Consider the following 23,483-nt stretch of genomic DNA (forward strand, 5'->3'; position numbering starts at 1 on the left):
AGACAGCTGGTAGGACTCCTTTGACGTGTGATACCCGTGTTACGCGTTTTGTGATTGCAAAATTCATTATTTCATTTCAACGACGGAGTATTTTTTATGACTCTGTATGTTTGATCCCCTAATAGCCCGACAGACCGTTCTGCCTGGCACGGTTGCGATAAACTTCACTGGCATTCATGGCAGAGCGGTACACAAATTCAAAGGGCAGTATCGATATAAATACACGAGTGAAAACTTGGAGCAGAAGCGTCGATGTTCATTTACTGCTACAAGCATGTCGTTGCCAAGACAGGAAGCATTACAGATATGACATTATATTAGTTCTTAATCGATTACATTAAATATAAAGTACCTGGAAAATAATTCAAATAACATTTGTATAACTTCATTAATTATATTACAACACCTACATTTTCCGCAAAGAAACCTTTGAGAAAACCGATGAAGGACTATTCGAGGTTTGTGCATTTGTATTCTTGTACCGCGTGTTTTTATTCTTATTGAAAGATCCTCCAGCTGCAGAGGTTGCAACTAGATAGAAGATAATAGGGAAGGGTATGGAAACTGCATTCCGGCCTTTTTCAGCGTGTAAAAAAAAGGTAAAGCTATCTCTGTAAGAGGCCGTGGCGACTCACAGGGTTGTGAGACGTTGAGGCTCCCACATTTTCTATACAATCGGTTCACAGATGGCGGTGAGATTGTCAGACTTACAATTCGACCGCGCTTTACCTCCAGGAAGATTCCTGGTACTCATTTCTGTTAGCTGAGTCGACGCCGAGGCTACTGTGCGGCTGGAAGGATAGGTCAATTGAAAAGTCCAATGACCTCATCGGGGATGGAAACCGCGACCTTCCGGCTTTTAGCATAATGCCTCAACCAACTACGCTACTGCGTGCCCCCTTGCATGGTGTTATCATAGAATTTTCATTGAGAGACTGAGGAAAGTTACGCACACACCTCTGTCAGGTGCGCCGGATTCAGAACCAAGACTCGAATTGGAGATCTCCCGAATGTAAGGGAGTAGTGCTGACAATGCACAACCACAGACTGGACCGATGTGGATGAATTTTAAATTCGCCGTGAACATTTGGTATAAATAAACGCTAAGTTTCGTTGTGAAGCAGCGCAGAGCTTCGCATATGAAACCGTGGGACGACTGTTGCGCACGCGATGCTCACACGCCTGACGTATTTACTGTGCGCCTTCTATACAAGAACGTAGTTAGTTAGTTAGTTAGTTAGTTAGTTAGTGGAGAGGGTGGGTTTCCCCATGCACTTAGACCAGTAATGGTCCACTGTGCTTCCCTCTATGATATTCTACCAGTCTCCATACCCTACCGATATTGGTGCGTACCATCAGTCCCGACCGAGCCAGCGAGTTCGGCCTCCACTGGCTTGGCGGTATCTATAATGCTTCCCCCATCGATCAGAGGCGTTAGAGACTACTGTTGGTCGGGAAACGTCCTTGAATTTGGCTCAGTGACCTCCTTTGGAGATATGAGGTTCTTTTACGTGCCGTAGAGCTACGACACGGGATACACGGCTTAAAGTCCCTCCCGGAGGACTTGTTCCCTGAATTTTTCGGCCCTTAAAAATTCGACGACCTCCGCCGGGTTTGAACCCGCGTACCACGAGTCATGAGGTGGGAACGTTACCTCTAGACTACGGAGGCCGCTTATACAAGAACGTAAGTGCAGTGGCAACAGTTGACAGCAGATCGTCATAAAACAACATACTCAAGCTAGTATAGAAAGTAACTTGAACTTACTGCATCAAGCAGGCCGCGTCAAAGCTCAAGTGGTTAGTCGCTGGCTTCCCACCGCGGCTGCCCAGGTTCGTTCCCGGGTCTAGTCAAGTGGGATTTGTGGTGGACAAAGTGGCGCTGGGGCAGGTTTTCTCCGAGTACTTCGGTTTCCCCTGCCAATCTTTATTCCACCAATTGCTCCACAATCACCCTCACCTGTCATCTGGGGCTGGTACAATAGGCCAGAAGTGGCCGCAGTACAAGGGACTTAGTCCCACCCCACTAAAAAAAAGTAAAGCTATCCATGTAACAGGCCGTGAAGGCCCATATGGTTGTGAGACGTTGAGGGTCCCACATTATCTAGACAATCGGTTCAAAGATGGCGGTAAGGTTGTCAGAATTACGCGCCGCCGCGCTTTACTCCACAGGAAAATTATTTATTTAATTCCTGGTACTCATTTCTATTAGATAAAGAAAAATACTGCATCAAATGTGTACGTACGGTAGAGGATAACATCTCCTAAGTGAATTGATAGATTTTGACGAAATTTTCTATTTCGGGGCCTACATTAATAGTTTTCAGAACCGTTTAATCTTTGTCCATTTTAGCCAAATACAACCCCATTTTACAGGATCATCAGATAAAACTTCTCAGATTTCTCAGACCGGCCTGTCGTACAAAAATCGTTGAGAAGGTGAAGTTCCCCCCCCCCTCCCGGATCCGATGAATAAAATTCAGAATGGGCCCCAGAGCCCGCGTGGACGTGTTGACTTGAAAAATATGCTGGTATATATTGTATTAATAAGCTGTGTTTTAAAATATTCTTCCCCTTAGTGTAATATATACTTAAAGAAATTTGAGGGGAAAAGATTGGTGTCGATTTTGTCAACCATGATTTTCATTTCCGATAAATGATAATTACAATTCTGTTTCAAAGAGAATATTTTGAAAATTGTATACATCACCTCGGATTACGACAGGAAAGCGGAAATATGTTAAACGAATAGGAATTTCCCATTAATTTAACCCTAGAAGCTATTTACGTGGTACCAAGCCACAATGCCAGGAGATATAGCTTCAGCCCTTATCCTCGGCACTAGAGGGAGGCGGATGCTCCAGCTGCTTTACCTTCGAGGAGACAGCCCCCCGTGTCCTCCGCGTAAGGGGCTGGGTGGGCTCCAGAGCCGGTCTGACACGGAGATGAGAAAAATCTCCGTTTCCTCTGGGAATAAAACACTGATACTCCGGTCGTCCAGGCCATAACCCATTGGAATAAGTCAGCTACCCAACCCATAAATAAACGTAAAGAAAGATTAATAAACAGTACACTTATGTATTGTGATGTACGTATAAACCCATTTCTAGGAAACGACTCGATAAACACATTTCCGCGGAAGCGTACGTGCGAGGCACGCAACAGTATGACGTCCATTGCTAGGCAACATATCAGAAAAAAACAGTCTATTGTTGAAGCTTGTTTACTGATCCGTTGCTTAGCAACGGATGTCCAATTTTTGCGGTAGTACGCTTCCACGGGAATGTGTTTGCCGAGTACACAACCTCTTTATTGTTGAGAAGGCTTGTTTACCGATCCGTTGCTTAGCAATGGGTGTCCCAGTGTTGCGCGCGTACGCTTCCGCGGGAATGCGTTTACCGGGTCGTTGCCTAACTCTGGGTCTATACGTCACAGCATGTTTATTATAATGAATAATAGTTAATTTGGAATTAACAGAGGTCTATCACATATACACGTGTATTATGAAGGAAACAGGAAAGGAAAAGGTTTTCGTGAGCGGTGCAAGCGATTGAGAGCTGGGCTGAACATACAAACGGTTTCGCGATCACTGTGGTGACAAATGTTTACGTATACTCGGAAAAGGACAAAAATTATTTTAAAAATGTTAAATCCATCAGTTGTTAACTGATCTTGAAACTGCAAATTGAAACTAACTATTCCACTGCTGTTATCACGGTAACGAAATGCGGTAGCAAAAGGCCGGTTTTCCTCCTGCCGTCTTATCACACGACGGCCGTCACAGCGCCCTGTTGCGCTGTTGTGTGCGCATTCCCCTTGTTTCTTCTTCACGTCACAAAAATACCTCTCTCGGTGCAGAGTACTGAGGCAGCTATAACTTGCGCTCCTGTCGCCACTTCGCTGAAAAGATTACGTGAAGAAGAGAAATTACAGCAACTTTTCACAAATTCGTGAAAGAAGAAAACGACATTTTTCCCAGAGGATTTCATTGTTATTATTTGGTCCGGATTACTATTTCTTATTTGATAAGCAGAGATGAGTACATACATCACCTTGTCCGTCCGCCTTCCAGCTGCTAACAACTTTTCAACCGTAATATTTTCGTGAAAATGGTTTGACCATTGCGTCACCGCAGACCATCTCCATATTTTACATTTTATTTTAATGCTATCAATAATACCCACATGGCGACCATGTAAAATTTTGAGATGGACGTGATCTATTGTTACACAATTTTGGATCTTCGAAAAACGTGTAAGTTTTGTTGAGGTAATTTTTGTAGACTGCAAAATAAGGATTTGGCGCGAAATCTGTATTTAGCTTTCCGTTTGATGACGATAACTAATAATAACTGGGAGCTAGGCATGTGAAATTTTATGTGCAGGCTGATATAAAAAATACAGACCACTAATTATGCCTTGAATGAGACATTCTTTTGTGTTAACAATGGATCTTAGAAAGAATGGGATGGGGTGGTATGGACTGGATTGATCTGGCTCAGGATAGGGACCAGTGAATGGCTCTTGTAAACACGTTAATGAACATTAAGGTTCCATAAAATGCTTAGAAATTATTGAGTAGCTGAGCAACTGGAGGCTTCTCAAGAAGAACTCAGCTCCATGGAGTTAGTTAGTTAACAAGTTGAAACCGGCGTAACATGTGCCGTTGAAGCAGAACTCAAAGGTTAACAATTAAATATCAACGTATTTTATTTTATTTTATTATTAATATATCTAATTTCATTTGATGCATTCGTTTACATGGCTCAGAAAAATGGGGTCACAGCTTCTCGTCCAGTCGTTGCTTTTCTTCGGCCATAGAACACTGATTTAACTGGTATTCAAGCCATTTCATTGCTTGGTATCACCTGCATATGATCGACATACGTCTCTCAAGAGCGTCATTTTTGACGATGAATTGGGTATAAGCAACCGTACACGAAAACTGCAGCGAATAAAAAGTTTAGCGCTTAAAATTCAAATGCGTCATTTAAGCGTTCTCTTCAAATCAGTACTAAATCAATTACGCCGAATGCCAATTCTCGTGACAAGATCACACCACATATTAATACAACATTCTTAACATGAATCATGCTAATTGTTAATGTTGCCCTGTCATTATGTGTCTCCATGATAAAACTACAAGAGGATTCGTGGTGTCCACTGTTGTGCCTCATGTCACAAAACGTGTTTCCTACCAACTGTTCGGTGACATAATACATCCGACTCCATCAAAAATATCACAAACTGTCAACCATGAGCGTAAGAGAATTTCCTTCTAAGGGTCAAGTGAATATGTGAACCCTTATTTCCGTTACAATGGCAAACCATCGGCTTATGTCAAATCAAAGTTCCATAGTGCGAATTGGTTAACCGCCAATAAACAACTTGTGTTCCTAATTAGTGGTAATTGTGTTGTCAACGGATCACTATGGGTCAGATCACAATGACAGTATTGTGACGCGTTTGTTTCTTCCTTCGTCTATTGATACCGTGCCAGCTTCACGGATTATAAAGTAAGTAAGTAAAGGTATCCTTGTAACAGGCTGTGGTGGCCCATAGGGTTGTGAGACGTTGCGGCTCTCACATTTTCTAGACAATCGACTCTCAGATGGCGGTAAGGTTGTCAGCCGGCCGGCCGCCCTTTACCCCCAGGAGTATTCCATGTACTCATTTCTGTTAGAGGCTGAGTCGACCCCAGAGCCATAGTATGGCTGGAAGGATTAGGTAAATTAAAAAAATCCACCTCATCGGGATTCGATCCCGCGACCTTCCGGCTTGTAGCACAGTGCCTCAACCAACTACGGTACAGCGTGACCCTTCCATGGATTATACAGAACTGAATTATGGGTAGATTATGAGCGTAGATTCTAAAGGGTTCTGGCGATGGTGTATAAGAGTGGTTCTCAACTCTCGTCAGACCGCGGCCCGGTAAATTCTTTTTTCTACAAGACGAGCGCCCGGCGGTTGAGAAACTCTGGAGTATGTCACTCGGAATTACTGAGTTTCTGGACTCTGTCCATCTTCCGTATTCTAAAAACTGTAGGACACGACGTTTCGGAAACTGGATCTGTTTCTACCCTAAAGTGAGGGGGGAGACAAATGCTGGTACCCTGTTGGGTCCCTTAGAAAGAGCTAACCTCAGTCACTGGATGTTCTTCGAATTTCGGCTGGAGAGAGGTAATAAATAGTGTCTGTGATATTTCTCGTGATTTTTGTCACCTCTCACACCTCCATGCGATTTCTGGGTTGCATCTTGAAGGAGAACACTATGCTTCCCCGCACAGTTCTACCGTCCCACATTCATATCCGTTTTATTGCATCTCAATCTAAGCTACATAAGCTTGTTACCTGATATAGCATCATTAAATGCGCTAACAAGAACCATCGGCAGAAAAGAATGAATATAACCCTCAAATTGTTATTCTGTCCAACAATAAAATGAGGGAATAACTTTACAAAAAAAAAACAAAAAAAAAACAGACCACTTTCGACTTGCCCTAACACAAGATACAGTATCATTTCCAGCAAATGCTAGTACCTACACAATGGAACTGCAGAACCCCCTTCTAAACAACGCTGAAACATTCGGTTTGAGCCTCCAAGAAAACCGATCTCTTACCTGATACTTACAAGTATAGGTTTAAAAATGTTTAGAAAAATAGTAGTTTAATTTGAGTACTAGAGGAACCCCATTAATTCATTTGTTTGTAATATGGGAGGTTAACAGCCAGGTGGTATAGCAGTATTATCGCGCAGAAGAGTGTGTGTCGGATACGATAAAAAATAAAAATAACTCATATTTATAGACCTCTGACGGAATTACAAATCATTTAAAGTACTATGGGTTTATTCTTTAAAATGTTCTCTCAAGAGGGCACGTGTCAATAAATGGGATTCTTTTGAATAAAAATATTTCAAGTTTTCGCAGGAAACTGATTACCTCTCAGGCAATATGAGAAGATATGAATCCGATGAAGTTACCACGACCAAACCATTTGTTTTCATCCGTCTAATACAACTTGTCAGAAACATAAAGGTCTTTATATACTTGTTCCGAAATGTTTTAAAAGTATTTGTTCATCTTACGGGGCGTGTCACTTAAATGAAATCATTGATTACATATTTATAAGATAAATTTTACGCCATACAATACAAGCGGATCTTAAAGATTATTATTATCTAATCTTACTATTGCCTGTCCTTTAATGGTTTCTGTCAATGCATGTTTACACTATTTTGTTCTAGTATGTGAAAGAAAATGCAATTGGTTAATTGATTAAAATTATTCCATGTGCTGCAAGTTGACGCATCGCCCTTTCTTTCTCCTTCCTGGGATAAGCAGAGTCATTTGCAACAAGCGGAATATATTACACCCATTTTATGATCGGAAAGTTGTTGAGTTTTAAATAGAGTCTTAGACCAGATATTGTTCTGTCTTCATGATACATTCTTGGTTATAATTATAATATTATAATAATACCCTGCGTATTATTGTTCTGTGTTGAGCAGGATTTTATGAATCCTACCACTATGTTCACGGCTTGTTTGTCCCCAAAGGGACACATAGGGCCCCCCGTTGTTCTTTCGTTGTAGTTCATGGATAGAATTCGCTGACAAATAAATGTAGTACCGGGTAATAATTAACTAACTCAGTGGTGAGGAGTCCTTGTTCCAAAGCCAGTAGTCGCCCGACCGGTCAAGAAATTCACTGCCTTTTATAGAATCCGACCGTCCATAAATGTATTCACAACAACTTGCCACTGGTCTATATCCTAAGCTAGATGCCTCCCACCACATTTTTCCATTCTATTTCTTTAAGATACGCTTTAATATTACCATCTGTCTACGATTTAAGCTCATAACCGACCTCAGCCCTTAAGGTATTCCAGCCGAAATTCACGCATTCTCTTATGTTTCATGTTTCAACTATACCTAGTTCCAAGATCAAGAAGGGTGGAACTATACCTCCACTCCCCAATACGTCTGCATGGCGTGGTGCTTAATTAATTAAGAGCAGGGACAACTTTATTTACTTTCACTTATTTAAATTATAATAACTCAATAACAGTGTCTGTTTGGAGGGGAGTTTAGAGGTCAAAGTCTCCCCACCACACACACACACATATACTCAAAGAATTACCCAATTTGACATGAAAATACCGAACTCCGTGGTTATTGTTGGGACGCTCTCAGTAGTTATACTATTACAGTGATGGTTACTGATATGCAAAGTGTCTGAAAAGCAGCAGTGACCTGATCGGGGTATTATTCTGGCATTTTCCTAAAAGGACTGAGGAAAACCACGAAAAATGTCAGTTTGGACAGTCGGTGTCCTGGCCGAGATTCGAACCGAGCACATCCCGAATATATGTCTAGAGCATTATATCTAAATGAACCTGTTCGGCGTCGCAATGCTGTCATCACTATTGCTTCATACTCGGAAAGTGCCAAGTTCGAATGCAACGCTTTGGCTAGATATCCTTACCGATGGTTCTCGTGGTTTCTCTCAGTCCTTCACGGAAAAAATCATAATAATGCTTTAAATTAGACATGATTTGTTTCTTACTACATTATTTCCCGTTATCTTATCATCTGCAACTATAAACATATGCAATTTAGAAAGCACCGTTAAATAAACTAAGGAATACAAAAGGTTATTTTAATAGCAAATTTTGTTAATCCGACTTATCATTTAGATGATAAACGATCTAACATTTATTTCAAGAGCTTAATTAATTTATGACTCTATAGAAATAAATTCATATATATATATATACATATATGTGTGTGTGTGTGTGTGTGTAAACATTCTTTTTACAAACATAGTTTTTATAAAATAATTTGAACTACCGAAACCAGGATACAGCGCTTATGGTAGGAGTTGTCAGCATGCGTTCAACGCATGTCATAACCTTACTCACATACCAACACAGTTTCTATAACCTATAACCCTGTACGTGTCGCTCAGTTTTGACTATAATCTCAAAACATGCACGTAACACCTCGCTCCTGTAATCAGGTTCTAACCCCATGACCTTTAAACACCTCCAAATGAGTGACAGCACTGACCTGACAGTTTGGTGGCCAGTTATCTTGGTTGAACTTGACCTCCGGTAAACGAACCCGGAGGAAATGCGGTACGGAGATAAAGTCGTGTGTATTTCCCACTTCTATCCGGAGAGATGTTCCTCCTTTCGGCACGTCCGAGGATCCCGCCGTGCCTTACCCACAAGGACGAATCAAGGTCGCCCCCACTAGCACACGACAGACCTGCCGCTAAGCGGGAGAATGCAAAGACGAAATAATCGTTTTCAGTTCCGAACATACTTACACTTTTAAGTTATCATGGCTTAATCTACTCGAGCATGCCACACTCTATTACAATTGTAACTAATCCGGCAAACTGCGTCGGCAGATGTGTGTGGCAGTCTGATTAATATATGTATGGAGGAGAGGTGGGTGTAACTAGCAGACGACAGAGTTGCGAGACGTTACTGTCAGCGCCACGGAGAAATGGAGAACTAAGTAAAGTCTCCCTGGAACATATCAAACACTGATTTCAATACTGTTGGATAGTCATATTATTTGGCTAAATGAAGACGCCTTAAAGTCATTAATAAAACTAGGTCGCTGGCAAGAGAACTGTGAAGTTCGACGCCGACAGCAATAAAGCCTATCATTGGAGACAATCCGAACTAACCAACCTCATAGGATAGGTAAAAATGCTTCTTAAACAGCTAATAGCCGCCCAGCTTGTAAAGACACTCGCAGCACTGTGTTGAAAAATGAGGCTCATTAGCGATCCATATGAACCGGCAATTAGTCCTCATTATGAGCCAATGAATCAACTTGTCATCTTATTGTCTATGGCTAGGTTTTGCTACGGGTTTATTCACTTTATGTTTTAAAACTATGAGGACATTCTGAAGAGTGCAAATTATGAAATTTCATATTATGAAACTTTATCTAGCCTTCTGTTATTTCTTATATTTTAAGTTCATATATTCTTCTTAGCACTTTGTTCTCATATGTATAGTCTCAAGTATTCTTGTAAGATGAAATACCAATTTCTACAGGCATATAAAACAACAGATAATTTTAATTCTTATATTACTAGATTGGAGTCGTGAAGAAAAACGATTTTCCACTGAATGACAACAAGCATTTCCCCAATTTAACATGCGTTTAAATTCTTGGATAGGATCGTGAATAATCCACACAACATATTTCCCTGAAACACTTTCTCCCCATAATTACTGATACTTTTGTTTCCTTATATTGATTTTAAGATACAATTTCTTTTTGTCAACTCTATAAAATACGCAGTAAACATTGCCTATTAACGTTCTCCGGTAGCTTATAATTAAATGTTGTTGTTTGAAGCATGAGAATTCCCATTAGCTGCTATTATGTAAGTTGTGGTTGCGAGTTAAAATTCTTTTCCGGGAACTAGTGTTTATAGACTTTCCAATATGTTGTTCTACGCTGTCTTACAATATCATAATCCTTGCAATGGGCATATTTCTTATCAAACAAGTTCTATTGGGAGTCTAAAACATTCAAAACGATTTCCTAATTTTGATATGCAACAGACACCTAATCCGTGAAGAGCAAATTCGTTACATGTCACTTTTATATGACGGAGAATGGATTTCGATGCTCTAAATTTCGATGTTATTTCATTTAATATTATGCGTAAATGATAGCGCTGGAAACATAATCAGGATACTGCACACTTCACACGTAACTGGAGTTTATGTTCATATATGAGTATGGAAACAGATATTTGCAAACACTCGCTATTTTGCCCTACGCTAGCTTCATATTTGGTCACGTCGCTGCTTGCCTTTTAACACCTGCATCTGAATTGTTTGCAGCTGAAATATCGCTTCAAGGATTGATTAAAATCGCAATCCTTATGTTTGATTCGTTTGGCTTAACTCCCTGCAAAGGTTGTGACATACATTGAATCATTCGCCATTTTGTGTCTGACTACATTGCCCGGTAGCTATGTAGCAAATCGTGATAAGTAAAATTATGGCAGCTACAAGATTAATAGAATGTTGTTCTATACGTATTATGTTACTCAAACACGTTATGTGTAAAGTGAAAAGTTATTCATAATTCCTTACAAAATTATGGCTGAAATGCATGTAACACTTAAATAATGTTACATTTAAGAAGACTACCAGGTATCCTTTACCAACGGCGGTATGTGACAGCAACTTTAATAATAATAATACTAACAACCATATACTACCTCATACATTGGGGAATTATGTGCACTAACCTGGAAACCTGGCAACACGTCAGTCATCTAGTAAGTATTGTCTTCCATTGCATTATTCAAATTAAAATTTCCTATTACTAGTGGTATAAGCCCCCCCCTCTCTCCCCAGCCTATTTCATGAAATTCTTGGACGGTTGTTTGTCTCACACTCCCTCAGTGTTTGGTTAGGTTAGGTTACAGTAGATCAAGTCAGGTTAGCTTAATTTAGGGGCACCTAAGTTTGAGTTCCAGTAGGGTCAAGGATTTCTCTTCTCCACATTGTCCATACAATCTCTGTGGCCCACCCAGCCTCCTATTCAATGGGTACCAGCGACTCTTTCCCCGGGAGTAAGGCGGCAGGGGCATGTAGCTGACCACTCACCTCCAGCTAGTGCTGAGGTCAAGAAAATGTGAATCTCTACATCCACTCCCCATACACCTTCATGGAATAATGCTTCATTAAGCACAGGGACAACTTTTATTTGAATCATGTATCCTTGTTGCAGTGCCGTCTCCATAGGAGGGGTGAAGCTATTGGAAGTCTCTGCAAACCACTGTGTGTAGACAAACAAATCCATTCACTGACTTGTCATGCATTCCATGCAGGCAAGGAAGCTGTCTTCTCTGCAGAATGGGAAGGCATTCGAATGGTATTCAAAGCCTCAAGAAAATCCAGTGGTGAAAACTTTGACCCTGTTTACTGGCTTGACAGTGATGGGGCCAAACACTATCCAACAGAGGATGAGTTTGACACGATGGTTCGTAATGTTGTGATATCAAAATTGAACCTTACCATTTCCAATGATCAGCTGAATAGATTAAGCCGACTTGGATTCTCAAAAGCAAAGGAGAAATCAGTGACACGACAGATTGAAATGCAGAATCTATGGTTTCTTCTTCAAGATAATGAATATTTGTGCTCCATTTTATATGCAGACAGAGATATCTTCCCACAGCTGCTGGGTACTTGTGGTCCATTTTTTGGTGTTGAGTATGTGGACCCTGTAGAGATGTCTTCTGGTGTGATGTCAATGGGAGATGGCCATGAGGAATGGGCCACGAGGCTCAAGCTTGCGGTTCTTATGATGGACCTGCTGAATGAGTTGGAGACAAACCTTGCTGAGCCATTCCATTTATGTGACATAAAAATGAGCCACTTTGGCCTCACAAAGGGTGGACAACATTTGAAGTTTCTTGACCTTGATTCCGTCTTACCACGAACAGTTGTTGGACGTTTGACTGCTGATGGTAGTCACTGTACACGGCATGAAGACTGTGACTTCTTTGACTGTCGTTCTAAGTGCAGTGCTGTTACTTCTCGTTGTGATTTGCCAGTCACAAACAACAATTTCCAGGTAAGAGATGGTCGTCTCTTAAAACAGCTTTCTAGAAATGAGACTTAATAAGTCTCATGTATAGATCATCTGATTCTGAATCATTCTTATCTTCAGTATTTTGTAGATAGTCATTAATCCTGGATGGATTACACAGACATATGATACCAACCAGAGCAGCTAAAATTGTTTTACTTGGGATTTTCCCAATTTAACAAGCTCTCTGCTGTCCTACTCCACAACTCCTGATTGTTCTAGTGCCCTTAGTTTGAATTCCATCCTTCCATTGATCTCTGTGGTATTTGTCACCCCCTTCCACACTTCCCACCTAAAATTACAAGTTCTTGATATATGTTGACTTATGAATGAGCCCCAGCACTTGTTCCAGGTCTCGATGTTGGATGTTTAATACATTTTCATTATTTAGTATGAGTTGTGTTACAGATACTTTGAAAATGACTTGTCCTTAGAGAATTTTTAGTTGAGTGGATTGTGGTTCAATCAGGCACATTTTCTGTGCCTGATTCTATTTCTATATATTAACCCATATATGAACTAACAGATAATGGCAAAAATACATGTTCTTGAATTTTTTCAGAATGAGAAACCAGGATGTGGATCTGAATAATGAAATTGAAGTGTCTGGAAAGGAAGAAAAGAGAAGAAATGAAACAAATGTCATGGTCATAGTAATTTTTAAATTTCAAACGAAATTTGAAGAAAATAAGACCCATTTTGATAGTATTTTTCCTAATGAGATTTATTTCAGTCTCCCTTTGACCGCCTTTGTGGCCTAGTGGTCGTAATTCCTGGCTACAGGTCCAGAGGTCCTGGATTCGATTCCCAGCGCCACCAGATTTTCTGAGAAGTAGTGGGTCTGGAACAGGTTCCACTCAGCCTTGTGAGGATAATTGAGGAGCTACTTGAATGGAAAAGTAGCAGCTCCAGTCTAGAAAACCGAGGTTAATGGCCATGGGGATCCGTTTTGCTGATCACATGGCACCCTCTATCCCCTAAAGTTGGCACTAACTTCACCGACAAATGGCGGTTGCTCGATCAGTATAGTTCGCTTGCGGACTAAAGATCACGGAGTTTTTTTTTAGTCATTCTCCCTACATATGCTGCCCATATTTTCCTTCCTGATTTATTCACCATAACTACAATATTAGATGAATATAAATCATGATGCTTCTTATTATGTAATGTTGTCTGTGTTCCTCTTACTTCTCCCTTAGGTCAAAATATTCTCCTTGGCATGCTTTTCTCAGTTGCTCTCAGTTTCTGGTTGCCCTTAGAGTGAGAGCATGTAAAGCAAATTGGTAAATCTGTAACTCGCGTTTGTTTCTGCAGGTGGTATGCGAGAAGATCTTCCTGGGCTGGACTCTATCAGGGACAGTGATTGTGCCAGGACTACTCATGTCACAACACACACCATCATCCCTGGCAGCCCTGCTCCGCCTCTGTGCAAACCCTGACACAGATTTTAACAGTCCAAGGGCAGCTGTTCCTGAAGACATCAAACGTCGTCTTTATGCAACACTCACCGAGATGGAGCAGACCCTAGCAAATGATGTTTTTGTATGAAATCCTAGTCTAAGTACAAATTAATTATAAAATAGTTTATTGGTTTTTATATTAAGGTTCTTGTTAATTTTCGTGATGAATGTTTTAGTAGTTGGCTGAGGCACTATACTACAAGCCAGAAGGTCACAGGATCGAATTCCGATGAAGTCACTGGATTTTTTCAATTTACGTAATCATTCCAGCCACGCTATGGTCCTGGGGTTGACTCAGCCTCTAACAGAAACGAGTACCATGAATATTCTTTGGGGTAAAGAAAGGCCAGTGCGTAAGGTTGACAGCGTTACCGCCATCTGTGACCCGATTATCTAGGAAATGTGGGAACCTCAACGTCTCACAACCCTATGAGCCTCCAAGTCCTGTTACAGGGATACCTTTACTTTTACTTTATGTTTTATTTATGGACAGCCATAGGGAATTATCGTATTTGGAGCGAAAGCATGACATGACCCAATTGGACTCTGCCCCCCATTAAGCGAAAAAAATTATTTTCACAACTAACACTTTTTCCTATGACTTTTTTAAGACCACACTGTTAATTTTCAGGAACTTCCATTAAAATAATGAGCCAGAATTTGTGGTTTTGGACATATGCATGTTAGAAGCCTGCAGTTGATGGGACATGGGCGCTCTACTGACATTTGATTTGACAATTTAGAAAAGGCACTGAAAACCGAATCAAGATAATCCACTTGAAGTATTAACCAAATACACATTTCCTAAGCATTTCTGTCTTCTGTATACCTAACACAAACATAGCTTGTCATTGAAGATTGCTAGAGTGCTGCAGACATAACCCAACTCTCTCTCAATAATATGTTTAGTCTGTGGTCAGTGTTCAGCTTCATGCCCTGCTGCTTTACCACCGGTACCCATTGGATAGGAGGCTGGGTGGGTCCCAGAGCCAGCCTAGATGACGAGAAAAGAAAATTCTTGACCCTTCCGGCACTTGAACCCCAACCCCTCAGTCGTCCAGCCTGTAGCGAGTCACTGTCCTGGCTCACTAAAGCTCAAGTTGTCAGCTGCTGGCTTCTCAGTATGGAGGCCCAGGTTCCTTCCCAGGTGACTTCATGTTAGATGTGTGGTGCATGAAGTGGCACTGGAGCAGACTTTTCTCCAAGTTTCTCAAGTTTTCTTATGCCAATCATCTTTCCACTATTGCTCCATACTCATTTAACACAGCCTCCTGAGATATGCAGTAGCCCTGACCAGTGAGTCATATTCTTTAGTCTTTCAGTTTAGGAGTTTCATCTCTGACCCCACACTTGACTGCTTACAGAGTTACAGGTTACAGCGCCTTTCCAATTAATACTAAATTAAAATTATTTGTGGTGTACATCTCCACTGCAGTGTTTGGTACCAGTTTTAAGAAAATCTACAGGTATTTCCAATTCTCATCCAAGATCACCCTTTCTGCACCAGTTACTCACCAGATATATATCTGGCCCTGTGTAGATTGGTGTTTTGATAACTTTATGGACTTGTAATTAGAGAGTTTTTTCTTTTTGGTTTTCTTCACTCCCTCCAATGGTGTGAGCTTGGTATCTTGAAATAGGTCATGCCCATCTCTTTCAAATCCTTGCATATTCAACATCCATATACACTCTCCAATTGAATTTGATGCCATGTAATACCGGCAGTTCAAACAACTTTGTTAATTACTGTAAGAATAAACCAGTATCATATATATCATGTCACATGAATAATGACTGAAAAATGTACAAACTGAATCCGACTGAATGTATGTCATTTATTGCATTTATCAGCAGTGCCCTGATTTTAACAATGTAAATCCCCCCCCCTTTTTTTTTACTGAATCTCATATAATTCCAGCTTTAGGGGCATGAAGTAGTGTAGTTGGTTGAAGCAATATGCCACAAGCCAGAAGGTTGCGGGCTCGAGTCCTGATTAGGTGGATGTTTTTAATTTACCTAATCATTCCAGCTGCACTATGACCCTGGGGTCGACTCAGCCTCTAACAGAAATGAGTACCAGGAATCTTCTGGGGGGTAAAGGGAGGCCAGTGCATAAGGCTGACAAACTTACCGCCATCTGTGAGCCAATTGTCTAGAAAATGTGAGAGCCTCGACATCTAACAACCCTATGGGCCTTCAAGGCCTGTTACAGGTATAGCTTTACCTTTCATAATTCCAGCCTTGCATGAAGGCATTATGAAGTATCACTCAGAATGGTATAGAGTGTTAAGCAAGCTTTATCATTGATACTTTTATTCGCTCATGTTTTCATAATGGCAGCTAAACCCAATACCATATATATAGTATAAGCAGAATGTTATTTCTTAATCATGTTACTACCAAGTCTGGTGCTATAGTCTGTACAAGAATTGCTAGATTATTTTATTAAAGTTTAATCACACAGTATAGAACTCTGTGCCAAAGATAAGCTGAAAATCGTGAAAACACATATTGTCTATTGCACTACCATATTTTAACACTTTGTGGACTGGTGGCATATTTTTATGCCCAGCGCTTTTAAACGTGGTGGACCGGTGGCATGTTATTATGACTTTAGGACACGTTATGTTGAAACACACTATACCTTGCACTGGCGCCAGGCAGTCGCATGAGTGATGCGTGATAGACCTCTTGAATGTTTGCTTCATAGTCAGTAACATGACCCAACTGTTTTCCTTTCTCACTCCAAAAGAAAATGCCTTTGTTCATCTTCCAGCTGCATGCACCAGGCAGGAAGTTACCAGTGCAAAATGGATCAAGGTCGGAAGAGGTTGAGGTCCAAGCGTTTTCCCGGAGAACAAGAAATATCTGACTTGTTCTCCGATGAGCTATCTGACGTCCCTTGTGAGTCTGCTAGTGATAGCGACTCACAATCTGATAGTGAGTGTGGCAGGGGCGAACAAAAAATTATGGCCACAGACAGTGAAAGTAAAAGTGACAGTAGCTCTGACAAAAGTGCGGGTAGCAACATTGTGGGGAGAGCCACATGGGGAAAAGTAGACAAAACGCCTGCTTTGGGACAGTTTACTGGAAATCCAGGGGTGAAGCAAATTCCATCAGACCCAACACAAGTGTCTGAAGTAGCAGAACTGTTTTTCCACAATTCAAAATTCAAGCATGGTTAATGTTCAAAGGAGACATGGACAGGTAAAGAAGCCGGTTTGTATTTCCGAGTATAATATATTCATGAAGGGAGTTGATAGAGCCGATCAGTACGTGGCCTATTATTCTCTTCCTCGGTAAACAGTAAAGTGGACAAAGAAAGTTGCCTTGTGGCTTATAAATTGTGCCTTGGTTTTAAAAAATCTAAACCCTCATTCAAATTGAAATACAAGGCATTTCTGCTGAATGTGGCAAAAGCCTGGGCTACAGACCACACGGTGGCGGCAGAACCAGCAGCAGACACAGTCTTACTAAGAGCGGGGCCGTCTACTCCCACCCCATGCAGGCCTCATTTTGACCCCCCTGGGCGACCCTCGGGTGATATGCAGAAGCATACTCTTGCGAAAATTGTGAAGAGTGAACATTTCAAGGGGAAGCAGCCTTCTAGGCAATGCTGTGTTTGCGCAGTTCACAAGAAAAGGAGTAGGACTGCCTACATTTGCAAGTTTTGTGTAATTCCACTTCACAGAGGGGAATGTTTCTAGAAATATCACACCCTCAAGCATTTCTAGAAGCACTGGTAAGTGTTCTAAAAAATTTTAGTTCATAAAATTAATTAGGATATTTTATATTAATTTTTAAAGTGAACAGTGCACAAGTTAGGGTAGTAGGTATAAAAATGCCGGTCCGCAGGGTGATTTAAATATTTAAATTGCCGGTCCGCAAAGTGTTAACACAAAAATGAATTATATCCAATAGACGCTCGGCCTAAATGCGCTGTTCAGATTGTAGCAAGTGTAACAGCACCATGTCCATGAGGTCTGTCCATTAAATGGCATGAAAGGGTTAACAGTTACTTCCTGTGTAGTTAGTACATAAGAACTGTAGCTTAATGAAAACTGATAATCCTAATATATTCTTGGGAAATATATTACAGTGATCTGTTACAAAAATTATTGTTAGTTATGTTAGGTATGTAATTTATTTATTTGCCGCTGCTTGAATTTATTTGTCATTTGATAAACATGATTAAATTCCTCTAAATTCAAAAAGAAGTTACAGTGTTCTGTGACAGTAACTTAATCTTGAATGAAATTCTCTTTTAATGCTAACAATTGTGTTCAAGCATGAAAAGCTGTTGTCCTATTCAGATCAACCAGTGAAACATATGAACATAATTAGAAATAGTAATCCTCATTCCCCTTCCTCTAATCACACCTAGTTGTCCTATTACTGGGCTTACAAACTAGATTCTTTTCTTCTTTACAGAAGTCTTCGTAAGCATCTTTCTCAGTGTTATGTTTTATAATGTTTAGCCTGTGTTCTATTTTAGACTTTAGTACTTTCATGTTGGTGAAATTTTGATATTAGATAATGGCACTTGTCTGCATCAAATGCAGTAATACCACCATAACTCAGTCCTCAAAGCCTCGTTTGTAATAACAGAGTGTACCAGATGAAGGTGAAGTTGACATATAAGGTAGAAGAGGCTGTTACTATGTATCTTGTGATTTAAACGTTTTAGTTTAGGAAACCACACTGAAATGTTTTGATACACAGAGCAATGTAAATGAACCCTTTTACAGCATGTGTGAACATGGTTTTATGCGAAGAGTAACTATGCTGTAGGATGTTATACCATATAGTCTGGTAACATCTCGCTCATCATGGTCATGCCATAAGAACTTCAAATCTCACAACTTTATGCATGTTATTTGCACACCACATCCTTTGGTTTCCTTTCTTACAAACAATAAAGATTGCAGAAAACAATAGAATATATGCACACTGGGAAGACTGGACTGACTTTGGTAATGATATAAATTCGCGATGAAGGAAAGTAGTGTAATATTTTAATTCAAGTCTTTATACTACAATATAGAATATTTAAGTGTAATTAAATAGACTGAAATTGGTTACCATATATGAACCAAAGAAATTTAGTTTCTGTAAATACTGCTCATAACATGACTTATAGGCATGGTTTAAATTATGTTATTTTTCATCTGATGAAAATAAAATTATTATTTTAAGTGTCTAAAATTTTTGTAGTACCACTTTTTTTGGAACCTCCTCAAGTGTTTCCTTAGCCTTTATTTCCCATGTCCAAAGCAATGTTGGACAAAAGAAAGCCTTGAATTGTCTTTGTTGTCCTTCAGTAGTGCTTTATATTACTGCACTGCAGCTTCACAGATTATTGGTTGAATCGTCACCTAGTCCATACTTTCATATAAATAAATGTTATGGTCACAGGCCATTATCACATATATGTGATGAGCTGCATAAATTATTGTATTACAGTACAGCATAACAAGTTATGCAGATCACACATACCCACTGATGGCTCTGTGTGTCAAAAAACTTTCATGAATTTACATGAAAGCATGGACTAAGGGGTGTGTGAAGTTGCATTAAAGACTGTATTGCATACATATATAGAGTGCTTCATATTGACTCAAATTACATTCAGCATGATAAGATGCAACAGCAGCATTTTTTAAGAAAACTGTTAGACTTGGCAGAGGCAACTTAATTTTAGTGTGTGATCCACCAAAAAGAATGTACCTGAAGATACAGTATTGTCACATAGGGGACTGTATACTAACAGATATGCATATCAGATATTACAGCTACAGTCTCCGTGGCATCATTAAAGATTTTCCAATGGGTCCAGTTTTTCAAAAGTTCACAGTGGTTATTTAAAGATGATCAATATTCAACATACCTCTCCCTACCGATATTTTAGAGGAACACGCTAACTCCATCTTCAGGGTTGAAGTGTGCTAGATGAGGAATCAGTTGGGTTAGTAGGCAAATGGTAAGGAAGGTGGTCATTCAGACCCATAAATGGGAAGGAGAAGATGGAGCCCAGTCCCATCAATAGGAACAGTAAACGGAATGGCCCAATTTCCCACACTTCAATTATGAAGCTGGAGACACAAGCCTGTAGTCCAAACTGTCACTGCTGTGAAAACCTCACTCATACATACCCTTCTGGTTGCTGTACCCCTGTACCATACATGTTCTTGTAACTGTCCAGTTTATGGGAAGGTCAATTGATGTTTTGTGTATGGTTAGGGTTTTGTGAAATTCCTCACTTTCGCCTCACAATTTGAAATTTTCCCTGTGAGGCAAGCAGCAAGTGGCTTGGGTCAAGCTTGAAGCCAGCTGCCCATCAGAAAATCAGTCAATTTAATGTGTAAAACAAGGCCGAGTTCTTTAGAAATTCTAAACTTGACAGGGGAAGTCATAAATTTAGCAGCGTCGTTTCCTGCTACCCCAAAATCTCAGTTTGACAGCCACGCAGCAGGTGGCAAAGTTCACCCCTAACTGTACACTAGTGGATATTCGCTTTTCTAATTGGAGGAGAATGACAAACAACCTCCCAGTCTGCCCGGTACAGCCAATCATCATCTGAAGTGGGAGGTCCTTTGCCTGAATTTTGGTAACCAGGGCAAGTATTTACCATTCAGAGGGTGCTTGGCAAGGAGGACTCTGAAATTTACCTTCACCAGGGGTACACGTGTTCTGATCCCCGTAAACACGCCCTTTGGTGACTATTAAGTGTGCGTCCCAGAACAGTAAGGAAGCCTACATCCACAACTCTGTGAAGTGTCACTACGGTGCTGTTTCCATTTAAATAGTGCAGAGTGAATAAAGACTTCAAACAGTTAATTGGTGTTGAGGTGACTTCCCTACGCCTAAAGCCCGACTAATCACCCAAGTGGTGGCCAGTCAACACGCCCTGAGAGGAGTCGAATTGCTCTACTGGAGCTAGCAGAACCGAAGGACAGTTACAGTGGGAACATCCAAGGATCAAACCCTGCAAGGACAGAAGCTTGTTTCGTGGTATGAAGTTAACTACAATTCAACTGGTAAGGAAAATCATGAGAAACCTTAGGATGGCCAGCAATGTAGCCAAGATTCAAACTGGATACCTGCTGAATAAAACCCTACAGCATTACTGTCATACCAACCTGCTCGACAACAATGTGAAATTGGATATTTAGAGAATTCACTTATGGTGGGAGAACGTTACATTAATAACCTGAGTTACATTAATAAACCGAGTGTATTTACCATATACCACCTGCACACACTTTAATGAACTCCATAGAGCACCTATACACTGCTGCAGGCAGCCACAGGACTCGTGAATTTTTGTGTAGGACGTGGTAGGCAAGGCAGAGGGATCAACACACATGAAATCTATCCTTATACCATGACAAGAGACATCTCTGCCAAGTCGAATGATCATCCAGTACCCTGCAGGAAATAGTGACTGAGTGACAACATAAACAGGTGTTTATGAAGTAACAATTCTATATTGCAGTCAATCTTACAAGACCCTAATTGTACAAAGGCTGTGGTAACACTAGGAAGCTCTTCCAAAATTGTTTGTTTATTCACTTCAGTTTATGAATAAATAATATAAGTGAACTGTGAACAAAATTTGGAAACCTGTGGTGCTACAACAAGCAGTATTAATAATCTAAAACATATGAGTGGCATTTAAGCATCATTTTCTTTAGTGCATAAAATTATCTCAGGTGCTATCATGTTTCACTTAAAAAATACTGTAACACGCTTTTATTTAATTTGGAATTGGTCAGCCTACACAAGTTATAGAGTAAATTTCACTTTTTGTCCAAATTGGTTTATACTAACGCGTTCTTTACGTACACCTCAAATTGAACTTTTATCAAGTATCATTAAAAACAGCTTATTAATGCACAAAACAGATACAGTGCCATAATATACATGTCTCATTGAGGTCTCTAGCTTTGCTTTAAAACATGTTTATATGATGCAGATATAACCGAATATACAGTAAAAAAAATGTGCAAAAGAAATATTTAGAAACTGTGCTTAATTGACCAACTTGGTTTCACCTTCCCACTGAACCTGCCCCACTTGATCTATGAATAGGTACAGGATTTGTACCACTCAAGATATATGGGTGCAAACAAACTGACAGATAAGCCATCCTCACGGTAATTTCTTGTGAAAACAGTGTCAAATTGTTAATTGTATAAAAATAAATAATTTTCTTCAATGTTTACTTTTTGCTGACATACAAAATGCAGAAATGAAAATGTGTCCACTATTGGAGGACACCCTGAGACAGTTCAAAGAAAACTAAAGTGTGTTGGCAACTTTCAACAATTAATGTTTCTCTCTTAAATTGCCATTGAACATGCAATTCATTGAAACTCCCATGTGCAACATTTCCAAAGGATCAGGCATGGGAAGGGTATTGCAGAAATTCAAACTTATTGTTTGGGATGAATGCACAATGGCACACAAAAAATCGCTCGAGGCTCTTCATCGATCATTGCAAGATTTGCGTGGAAACATCAGACCATTTGGGAACGCATTAATATTGCTTGCAGGAGATTTCAGGCAAACATTACCTGTAATTCCTCGATCGACACCAGCGGACGAAATAAATGCTTGCCTGAAATACTCTACTTTGTGGCGACACGTAAAGACGTTAAAATTAACTACAAATATGCATGTCCAGCTGCAAAACGATCGATCAGCTGAGATATTCTCACATCAATTGCTGGAAATTGGGAACGGAAAGGTACCGGTTGATTTGACCTCAGGACAAATTTTGTTGCCTCATAACTTCTGCAATTTAGTGACGTCAAAAGAAGAATTGGTTGAAAAAGTATTTCCCAATATTCAAACCAATTATAAGAATCACGATTGGCCAAGAACAAAGACGTCTACGAACTTAACAATATCATTCAGTCTAACATTCACTGCGAGGCAGTCACATACAAGTCCGTCGACACTGTTGTGGAAGCAGATGAAGCGGTTAATTATCCAACAGAACTTTTGAATTCACTCGATCTGCCACAGCAACGCGTGGCTGGGTACAGCTAGTATATAATACTAAAAGGTCACTGGTGTGATATCATTGTTACGAATGTTCACGTCCCAACAGAAGATAAAATTGATGACATAAAGGATAGATTCTATGAATAACTAGAACATGTATTTGATAAATTCCCAAAGTGCCCTATGAAAATTTTGTTAGGAAATTTCAATGGCAAAGTAGGGAGGGAAGACATTTTCAAACCAACAATTGGGAATGAGACTTTGCATGAAATTAATAATGATAATGGAGTTACTGTTGTAAACTTTGCCACATCAAAAAATCTTACTGTCAAAAGTACAATGTTCCCACATCGTAACAGCCATAAATTTACTTG

General features: G+C 40.1%; 2 protein-coding genes across 3 annotated transcripts in view; one reads left to right on the plus strand and one right to left on the minus strand.

Moving 5' to 3' along the window:
• LOC111869103 (glycogen-binding subunit 76A) overlaps positions 1-9,450 on the minus strand; it is a 48,254-nt gene extending 38,804 nt beyond the window's left edge. The window contains exon 1 of one of the 2 annotated variants that reach the window (XM_023860329.2): positions 9,333-9,450. The gene's annotated coding sequence lies outside the window, so the exon portion shown is untranslated. The other variant, XM_023860327.2, reaches the window with a different exon arrangement.
• Positions 9,451-10,982: 1,532 nt separating this feature from the next.
• LOC111869104 (divergent protein kinase domain 1C) lies at positions 10,983-14,351 on the plus strand. Its single transcript, XM_023860330.2, has 3 exons — positions 10,983-11,321; positions 11,777-12,625; positions 13,955-14,351. The coding sequence occupies exons 1-3, from the start codon at positions 11,169-11,171 to the stop codon at positions 14,186-14,188; spliced, it is 1,236 nt and encodes a 411-aa protein (XP_023716098.1). The 5' UTR covers positions 10,983-11,168; the 3' UTR covers positions 14,189-14,351.
• The last annotated feature ends 9,132 nt before the right edge of the window (positions 14,352-23,483 follow it).

The sequence above is a fragment of the Cryptotermes secundus genome, unplaced genomic scaffold (assembly GCF_002891405.2).
Source record: "Cryptotermes secundus unplaced genomic scaffold, Csec_1.0 scaffold546, whole genome shotgun sequence".
Classification (NCBI taxonomy): Eukaryota; Metazoa; Arthropoda; class Insecta; order Blattodea; family Kalotermitidae; genus Cryptotermes; species Cryptotermes secundus.

What these genes read in the sequence shown, in the direction of transcription:
- LOC111869104 (XM_023860330.2), top strand. Translation starts at nt 11,169, where the DNA reads ATGTTACATTTAAGAAGACTACCAGGTATCCTTTACCAACGGCGGTAT. An exon ending in GGCAACACGTCAGTCATCTA is followed by an intron (nt 11,322 to 11,776) that starts GTAAGTATTGTC and finishes TCCTTGTTGCAG; the next exon opens with TGCCGTCTCCATAGGAGGGG. An exon ending in TCACAAACAACAATTTCCAG is followed by an intron (nt 12,626 to 13,954) that starts GTAAGAGATGGT and finishes TTGTTTCTGCAG; the next exon opens with GTGGTATGCGAGAAGATCTT.